The 10,386-nt window shown below is 42.2% G+C and overlaps 1 protein-coding gene across 1 annotated transcript in view; it reads left to right on the top strand.

Annotated features, from left to right (window-relative positions):
- Positions 1 to 10,386, top strand: part of Cpe (carboxypeptidase E) — a 108,180-nt gene that overhangs the window by 61,697 nt on the left and 36,097 nt on the right. Inside the window, exons 2-3 of the mRNA XM_055618860.1 lie at positions 8,298 to 8,494; positions 10,033 to 10,200. Coding sequence (XP_055474835.1) covers positions 8,298 to 8,494; positions 10,033 to 10,200 — 365 coding nt within the window. The remainder of the gene's footprint in view (positions 1 to 8,297; positions 8,495 to 10,032; positions 10,201 to 10,386) is intronic.

The raw sequence follows: 10,386 nt of genomic DNA on the forward strand, positions 1-10,386 counted from the left end.
TAAGGCACTCCACAAACAATTATTTGCATAGTGTCTGCTCTGTGTTACGCATTACCTGTAGTCCAGGTGACGTAAGGCATGGAGGAGTACTCAACGGCCTTGAGCTTCCTCACAGTTTTCTGTCTTTCTAGAGCCAGTCACCCTCTGTGACTGGATGGTGAGTGTACAACCCTGGTGAACATTTTTAAGACAAAGTTGGTAGATGAATAGATTCATCTCAGTGTGTGTGTTGTCTGTTTTCAGGCTGAATCACATCACAGAGGGATTCCATTACTGTAACTGGAGCTTGTTCTTACCTTTATCCTACTAAACAGATATGGTACACTGCTGTAGAATTTCACAGCCTACTTCCCATTTTCACATTCAGTATCTCATTTTCCAACGGTAATTTCCCCTGTTCTGTGGCTCTTTAAGCTTTCTAACCGGCACTGCACACAATGGTTAGTTAGCCTTTCTGGCGTTTCTAAGAGGAGGAGGGCTGAAGTGACACACCTTCTTTCCCTCCTTCCTTCCATCCTTCCTCCCTCCCTCCCTCCCTCCCTCCCTCCTTCCCTCCCTCCCTCCCTTCCTCCTTCCCTCCCTCCTTCCATCTTCTCTCCCTTCCTCTCTTTTTCCTCCCTCCTTCCTCCTTCCCTCTTTCCTTCCCTCCCTCCATCCTTCCCTCCCTCTTTTCCTTCTTCCCTCTCTCCCTCCTTCCATGTTTTCCTCCCTCCTTCCTTCCCTCAGTCCTTCCCTCCTGCTCTCCCTTTTTCCTTTCTCTCTCTCTCCTCTCTCTCTCTTTCTTTCTAAGATATATAGCAGATAATACTGTTTTTACATTTATCTTTTTAGTTGGCCATTTCTTTAAAACATTTTTTAAGATACAATTTAATTTATTTACTGTCTATAACTGTGTAGAGGATCATAATCCTGAGGCTTGACAGGAAGCGCTTTTCCAGGTGAGCCACCCCACTGGCCCCATTTGAATATATATATATATATATATATTTGAGGAGCCTCTAGGGCTTCTGACCTCTGCTTTAAAGTCTCTCAGCTCATTCTACAGTGTAAATGTCCTCCACATTCCAGAACAATGTTAGCTTGCCTCCGGATTCAAACAGTATCTGTATGTTAAGCTTAGTGTGTGTATTTCTCAGATGTAAAATAGTAACATTTTACTTTTATGGCAATAAAAATTTCTTTAAACTGTGTTTTTTGATATATTTCTTTCTTTAAATTTTTTTAAAATTATTTTTTATTTCAGTTTATTTACTCTACATCCCAAGGATGCCCCCTCCCGTCTGCCTCCCAGTCTTCCCTTTTCCTTCCTTCCCCCTTTCCCTTTCTCTTTTTTTTTTTCAGAAAAGTGGAGCTCCCCTCCACCTGTATGAACCCCCTCCTGTATCAACCCTCCCCAGAACATCAAGTCACATCAGGACTGAGCATATCCTCATTCACAGAGGCCAGGCAAGGCAGTGCTGCCAGAGAGAAGTGATCTAAAAGCATGCAATAGAGTTAGAAACAGCCCCACCCTCCACTTGCCAGGTGCCCCATATAAAGACCGAGCTGTCCACCGGCCACGGCCACATGTGTGCAGGGGCCCAGGACCAGACCATGCTTGCTCCTTAGTGATGTTTCAACCTCTGAAAGCCTCCATGGGACTGGGTTAGTTGTCTCTATTGGTCTTCTTGTGAGGTTCCTGCCCCCTCCAGGTCCTTCCATCTTTACCTCAACACTTCCATAGGACCCCAGAGCTCCACCCATGCCTGCCTCCAAGTTCAATGCTGGCTGAAGCCCTACATCAGACAGAAGGCCAATATCTAAAATATACAAATGACTTAAGAAATTAAACATTAACCAATCAAATAATCCAATTAAAATAGAGCTAAACTGAGAATTCACAACAGAGGAATTGCGAATGACTGAGAAATACTTAAAAATGCTCAATGTCCTTAGCTATCAGAGAAGTTGAAATCAAAATGACTCTAAGATTCTATCTTACACCAGTCAGAATGACTAAGATCAAAAAGTCAAGTGATGACATATGTGGGGAGGATGTGGAGAAAGGGGAACACTCATCCATTGCTCGTGATAGTGCAAACTTGTACAACCACTTTGGAAACCAATCTGGTACTTTCTCAGAAAATTGGGAATAGCACTACTTCAAGATCCAGCTATACCACTCCTGGGCATATACCCAAAAGATGCCCCACCATTCAATAAGGATATTTGCTCAACTATGTTCACAGCAGCTTTATTTGTAATAAACAACCTAGATGTCCCTCAACTGATATATTTATTTTAAGTCATTGTAAAATATAACTTCAGAAAATCTAGAGTAATAAGGTCAGGCTTACAATTTTTTGCTACCCTAGTTTGGGATTTGTGAAATAATTTCTGCCTTTTTCAAAATGGTGCCAGTTGTGGTACCATCTCCTTGTTATAATCCAAGTACTAAGGAGGCTGAGGCAGGGACATCTGAATATAGGGACAGCCTGGGCTACTTAGCAAGACCTTATGTTAAAAAGATAAAAATAAAAGCAAAAACAATAACAAAAACCTTTGTGGATCTTAGTTTTAAAACTGAGAAATTGTTCTTATCTTGTGCTAATGGGAATGCATATCCAATCAAGTAGATTAGTTATTCCATGCTACAGATGTCAAAAGAAACTTGATCCAGAACATAGGCTTCTCTGTGTTTAATGACTACCTCTTATTAACCTCTTGATTGAGGACTATTGCCTGGTGAAGAAACTGTGACACTAATATCTTAAAACAAAACAAACTGTGTGGAAATTGATGAAGCAGGGAAGGGGTGCTTTTCAAGAACCCCCTGTGTCATCTACCTGCTCTTGTGCTAATCTTCAACTGCCAAACCTGGAACTTGGGGTTTATTATGTAAAGAGGAAAATGAATTTGATCGTGAGTGAGGAAAAGCAGATGGATGTAAGACACCTAGCCCCAACATTCGGAGAACCCCGTGCTTCCTAATGCCCTTTGCTTTCCTGTTGCTAGGAGACAGATAAGGGGACCATGTGGCTGTGTGTGCATCACTGATTGAATCGACTAGGAGTGACGCACCTGGGAGCTTCAGCCCTGGAGAACCTGGGTCTTGTTCTTCCTTGTACACACTGTAAACAGGAAGACAAGTCCTACCAGATGTCACTGCACTTCCCTCACCTCCTCCCCTTCTCAGATAAACCAAAGACATGCTGGTACTGAGAGGACCAATCATCCCCACGACACAGTCTTCAGCCAAATCTCTTAGCTTTGGATTGAGGGTTCTGAAGGCAGTTTCTGCAGAATCTGTTGCTTAGCCTCCACCACAAAAACAGGGATTAGAGAGCACTTGCCTGGCAAGGTGCTGTGGTGACCATGGAGATTAATCTTCTTCCTGGGGAATCAGCTGTCTGCAACCCTGCTGCCTCCACTTCCAAAGAGGAATTTCCATTCCAGCTTGGGGATGTTACATAGGATGGCAAGCCATGGAGCCTTCTAAATATTCGACATGGGGTGCAGACGTCCTTGATGATGCCTCAAGTTCGGTTTCTCACGGTGTTAGGAAGATAGGTTTTAAAGCAAGATATTGAACTTAACATTTTCTCAAGATTTCCCTGCATTACTATTGATTATGCTCTTTTCGTTTTATAGGCTCCCTGCTCAGGATGGCTGTTAGCGAAAGTGGATACCATTTCACCTCTAATAAAACTTACAGACTTAGTGTGAGAGGGGAGGGAATCAAATCATAGTGATGAATGTATCATTTCAAACTGAGGTGTTAAAAATGCCGGGGCATTGTTATTTGTCTTATTTGTTGTTATTTGTGATCAGAAGAATGTGAAGACCAAAAAGTGTACTTGTGTGTTAAATAGAACATCCTAGGCGACAGCACCTTGGCTGTAGAAAGTATGACTGAGAGAGAAAGGAAGAGGCCTCTGGGACTGCTGGGGTGGTAAAGCTAGGCCACATAGAGATGGGTAGTCACTGATGGGTTTTGAAGAGAGTTGTAACGTTAAAAGACACCTTGAGTCCAGCAAGATGGCCCAGCAGGTAAAGTATTTGTTTCACAAACTTGATGACCTGAGCTGAGTTTCTGGACCCATGTAAAGGAGGAAGGAGAGAGCTGACTCTGTACAGTTGTCTTCTGACATCTACACATCTGCTGTGGCTCCCACACTTCATACACACACAGAAATATGTACAACAGCAATAATGAAAAATTGTTATTATTTTTTAACAAAAGGGATCACTGTAGCTTTAGGTGGGATCAGAGCTGAAAAGAGGCCCATGAGGTGGGAGGAACCGTGTGGTTTGAAACCTTGAAGCAGGGTCACGATGCTTCCAACATTCCTTTACGGTTGCTTCACCTCCGACATAGTTCATGCATACAGCTGTGTCCTCACACCCCACGTTCCTGGAGTTTAGGAATTTTTTTTATTTGCTGTTTTATTTGCTTCTGGGTTTCCTGTAGCCTCTTCTACTATTAGATTTATATGCAGTTCAGCAAATGTTATATGTAAGCATTGTGGCTCCACGCCATCTCATAAGTCACGTCAGCATGCTAAAAAGAATGCAGCTCTTCCTGTTCTGGAGCTAGCATTGCGTGGTGGTTCAATTTGTCTCTGAGGCCACGAGTAACTTTCCTTTTCTTGTGCTGTCACAATTACCTTGATTTTCATTCCAATATATTAGTATCTTCATTATAATGACATACATTGTCTCAAGTTCACCTTTTTTTTTTGTCTACCCATAAGTATCACAGACATTTTAGAGGAGAGTTGCTATGAGAGGAATTTCCTACACAGGCAAAACTCAACAACAGTGAAAAAGATCTTTTTTGACCAAGAAATCAGGAGCTGCAGGCAAGTGTGGAATAGGGAATGGTGATGCCCACAGCAGAACTGGAAAGAATGTGCTCAACTCCAAAGCATGCGTGCTCAAATGCAAAATGAACTGCCCAGCTGAAGCAGACGGCACTGATTTGGCTGCGTGATGCAAATTTAATATTTCTCCATTAAGCGCTTAAACACTGAAACTCAGAGAATTAATGTTAAAAATTCACTGCAGTCATTCTTTCTCTGAGACACAGGACTAGCTCACACTTTCCAGTGATGTGAACCTTCAGACTGTGCTAGTAGGAGGACCAGGATGCCCACACAGTCAGATTTCTCCCGCAACTGTGAAGCGGCTTCTCACTCTTTTATTTGCTTGCATTCTCTCTCCTTTCCTCTTTGTCCATCCTCTCTCCCTTCACACCTCTCTTGAGCCTCTCATTTCTCTTCTTCTCTATGCCATCCTATCTGTTTTTGTTATCTCTCCCCCATTCTCCATCTTCTCGCTCCCCTCTCTTCCTACTGTCTGATCTCCACTCTCTCTCCTTTCATCTTGATTTCTCCTCTCCCCTTTCTTTCCTTCCCATCTTTCTCCATTCTCTTCTTTTTTCTCCCCTCTCTCTGCAACAGTTTTTCCTGTCCCCCAACCAGATGTTGCACACACTAAGGAAAGCTGTCAGGTGCAGATGCTACACAGCATAAGGGAAGCTGTCAAGTACACGCCTTTCACAGAAAGAAAAACAGGGGTGGCTTAAGGGCAGAAATGAAGGGAACATCTCAGATTCTTCTTGTCTCCTCCCATGCACTTAAACCAGTCCCTTGCAGGTTAGTTAGAGACTGTTCCTCAAAGGAAAACAAAATGAGTTGGCTATAAATAGCACTGACCTACTTCCCACCTGATCCTTAGATTAAGATTAGCATAAACTCAGGGGAACACAGAAGGATACCCTAGAACAGGTTTGCATGGTGAGCAGCCACTGCAGTCAGAGGCTCTGGAGCCTCAGGCAAAGAACATTTCAGTAATACATTTGATGAAGGGAGGAAAACACACACCACACACACACACACACACACACACACCACACACACACAACACACACACACACAGACAGAGAGAGAGAAATAGAGTTGTGATGTCTCTTTTAATACCAAGAGGAGGAGTGCTCATGGTTTTTTAAGTGTGAACATCCTTTCTAAGGCAGAAATTGAGGCAGATGATGCAGAAAGGAGCAGAAGGGCAGGATTAAAGAGGACCACTTGGCTGCCATGCTCTGCAATGTCATGACTTCTCCCAGAATGCAACAGAGAAAAGCAGAAACGGGCAACTGAATTCCATTTCAAAGTTTTTCAGTAATATTTTCTCTTTTTGGGCTTCCTTTGTGCCATCTTGATGATAGAATTATACTAGGTCATTAGTTACAAAGAATAAGGTTGTGTCTGACAAGGCCTCTCACAGTGACAAGGTAATGCAGTGGTAATAATAACACTGTTAGGAACAATGACTGCAAACTCATGGCAGTTGCTATTTTCAGGCACAGGTCTGAGCATTTGCAGCCACTATTTATCTTCTCTACAAGGTACGACTTGTTGTTTTTCTCTATTTTTAAGATGGGAAAGCAGAGAAAATGAGAGTTGAAATGACTTACATAAGGTCAGCCAGTTAAGAATTGGTACCAAGATTAGATCCTACACAGCTTGTCTTCTTTTAACCTGTATGGCTCAGGGGTAAAAGAGAGCATAGAGTTTTAACAAGTGCAAAAGGTCAGGATTTGAATCCCGGTCTCATGGCCTACAGAGATAAGGTCAGGTTTCGTAAGTCGTATGGCTTTCTGTTTATCCATCTGTAAAATGGAATCAGACAGCAATATTTACCTTAAAAATTTTGGCTGAGAATTATGTAAGAGAATGTAGTACAGTATAACCTACCAGGACACACTGTATCTTATCAGTATTAGTATGTGGGCATGGTCAGGTTGCCATAACAAAAAACTATACACCATATAAGGAATGGTGTTAGCTCAGGACACCCTTGACCAAGTTCTCAGTGCAAAGGATATTTATTTGCCCCAGAGAGTCAAAGAGCAGGGAATAAGTGATAAAGACAGTAGACAGAGGAAGAGGGAGAAGGGGAAGGGAAAAAAAGAGAGGGAGGAGAGGTATTTGTCCTGGAGGACAAAGGACAGCCTCTGGATAGAGAGGAAACAGATGTGGCCCATAGGCAAATGACAGTTTATAAAGGTAAAAGGGAAAACCCATGTTAAGATGAAGTGTTTGATTTTAATTGGGCATGTTAATTGGGCTTTTTATTGCTGAACTTCAATACTTTAATAGCTGGACCATAGCAGTCAGCTTTAGGAGAAGGACTTGGCCAAATAAGGAAATGAACCTTATTTGGTGGCTTGCATTAGGAATGTAATCTAACAGTTTTTAGCATGGCAGAGGCTATGGCGGAGAAGGGCAAGGACTGCCAGAGCCCATTTGTGAGCTGGCTAGACTCCCTTCACACTGGGTGGATTAGAGTCAGAGATTGCTCCCTCCAGGAGTTTTGGAGGCTAGAAACCTAAGATCAAGGTATAGCAGACTTTGTGCCTCTCTTCCTGGCACATAGGTGGATACCTCCTTCATGAGTTTGTTCTCATAGCGTCTTTCCTCAGTGAGGAGAGAGTTCTGGAATCTCACCTTCCTGCAAGGACAGCAGATCTTATTCAGCAAGAATCCTGGAGCTTCAGTTGACCCTTAATTACTTCCTTGACGGCTCTGTTTCCTAATGCAGTCACACTGAGCCCCAGACCTTCATACCAGAACTGTGTGTGGACAGTTTTGCAGGAGGTAGTCAGCAGGAAAAGAGGACTAGAAGGATGGAGCCACAGGGTGTTTGGATAGCTCTAACACTCCAGGCAGATTCCTTACACTTCCTGTCTATTGGGAAAAGCAGCCGTTGGTCATTCATGATAAATTAATAAATATAGCACATATATTTTGGGCAGTTGCCTTAGTTTCTTTTCTATTGGTGTAATAAAGATCATGATCAAAAGCAACTCAGGGCAGGGTGGTTTATTGGCTTACACTATCTCATCAGAGGAAGTCCATCATCAAAGGAAGTCAGGGCAAGAACTCAAGGCAGGAACATGGAGGTAGGAACTAAAGAAGAGGCCGTGGACATGGCTGCTTACTGTCTTGTATGCCATGGCTTGCTCAGCCTGTTGTTTTGTACCATAGAGGCCCAACTTCCTGGAGTGGCACAGTCCCCAGTGAGCTGGGCTCTCTCTCCCACATCAATCTTTAATAATAATAAAAAAATGTCCTTCAGATTTGCCTATAGGCCACTTTTACAGAAGCATTTCCCAATTAAGAGTCCCTCTTCCCACCTATGTCTCAGTTTGTGTCAAGTTGTTAAAAAAAACCAGTCAGTACAGCATGCACGTCATCTGCCTTCTCTTTGTTGACATAGAAAATATCTCTTACTGTGTGTGTTTGGTCTTTCAGGTGAACCTGAGTTTAAATACATTGGGAACATGCATGGTAATGAGGCAGTTGGACGAGAACTGCTCATCTTCTTGGCCCAGTACCTGTGTAACGAGTACCAGAAGGGGAATGAGACAATTGTCAACCTGATCCACAGTACCAGAATCCATATTATGCCCTCCTTGAACCCCGACGGCTTTGAGAAAGCCGCATCTCAGGTGTGTGCCTGGCAGGGGCAGGGTGGCCTGCCTTCTTCATCTTTCTGACATATCAATAAGTGTGTACTTGTCTATGAGTAATGTTGTCATGATGCTGAGGGATCACAGAGAGTATGAGAGGGACATAGTCCAACTTGCTGGTAAGAAAAAAGTTTAGAATATAAAGGATGAGAGTTTTTTTCAGTGGAAGCTTTAATGAGAACTTTTGTAAATAACTTAACAGCTGGATGGTGTTTTTCTTGACTGTTAAATAAATAACATTTATTTATTCATGGTTGTGACTAGGCGTATTTGCTCCTAAAGCAGTGGCTCTCAACCTGTGAGTCGAAAGATCCTTTCACAAGGGTGGCCTAAGACCGTAGGAAAATACAGATTACAATTCATAACAGTAGCAAGATTACAGTTGTGACATAGCAATGAAAATCATTTTATGGTCGGGGGTCGTCACCGCAAGAGGAACTTCACTAAAGCACTGCAACAGCTTCAGGGAGGTTGAAGACACTGTAATCCAGGCCAAGTGCCATGCCTGTCGCTGACTGAATTGGTGTCATAGCGCTCTCTGCTGGAATGAAGGAAGCATGACTTCCGATTAGATCAGTATGAGGTTTAATTGTTGCTGGTTTTATGGAAGATCAGTAAAGACTTCCACCCAATACCACCAACAAACAAACAAACAAATTCTAATGTTTGCAACAAAAATTATTTTATACATTTTAAGTGTCAGGCTAAAAGCTAATGGCTTTCTTTTTGAGATGTTGTTTCACTATGTAGCCCAGGTGGCCTGAAACTTGCCTGTTAACCAGGCAGGCTGGCCTTGAACTCAGAGAGGTCTTTCTGCTTCTGCCTCTGGAGTGCTAGGATTAAAGGCATGCACCACTATATCTGGCACTAGTGACTTTTTAAGAGAGGATATGTGCATTTACATTTTGATTGGATAAGATTGAGTGTCATTTTATAGCTGTATATTCTGTTTATTGTGAAAGATGTAAAATTTTGATACTTGTTATATAACAATTAAATGTTATAAACATACTTATCTCTTCTCATGCTGATTATTTTCTTATTATAAAGACATTCAGAATCTTTTCTTCTAGATTTTGGAACAAAATGAGTATTTTTAAAGAAGCCTGTAAGAGGCGTACAAGTTATTAACACATAAGAGACTCATATCCAATTCATCTTAATTTCTTAGGATTACTCATTCTTTTGTATATTTAAAAATCAGGCTGCTGTGATTTTTACTTAATTCTACTGATTGGTCACTTATGATCAGTGAGTCTGTGCTGGCAATTATTGAAGTCTGGTAAACATCCCATATATAACTATTATTAATTAAAAAATCATTTTTAAAAACTACTTTTATCAAAATGTTTATGACAAATATTTTAAGCTATCTTTATAATGTCGATAAAATAGTGAACCCAGCACTGTAGGAGGATATTGTAGCAGATAAGCAAACTGTTTTTGAGAGCAATCATGGGGCCTTAAGTAGTTATCTGCAGCAGTAAGTAATGGTGGCTTCTCTGTTTCCTTCTTAGCCTGGTGAGCTGAAGGACTGGTTTGTGGGCCGCAGCAATGCCCAGGGAATAGATCTGAACCGTAACTTCCCAGACCTGGATAGAATTGTGTATGTTAATGAGAAAGAAGGCGGCCCCAACAATCATCTGCTGAAGAACTTGAAGAAAATTGTGGATCAAAACGCAAAGGTAGCATGTGTTTGGCTTTCCCAGGGTCTGCCCTGTGGCCTGGGGAAGTATGTTACAATCAATGCCTTCACTACAGTGAACCACACAGGAGAGGCATGGATCTTTTGTTGTTGCTTCTTTGTTTGAGACAGGGTTTCTCTGTGTATCCCTGGCTGTCCTGGAACTCACTCTGGGGTCTGCCCCATA

The sequence above is a fragment of the Psammomys obesus genome, unplaced genomic scaffold, assembly GCF_907164565.1.
Source record: "Psammomys obesus unplaced genomic scaffold, mPsaObe1.curated_primary_1811, whole genome shotgun sequence".
NCBI classification, from domain to species: Eukaryota; Metazoa; Chordata; class Mammalia; order Rodentia; family Muridae; genus Psammomys; species Psammomys obesus.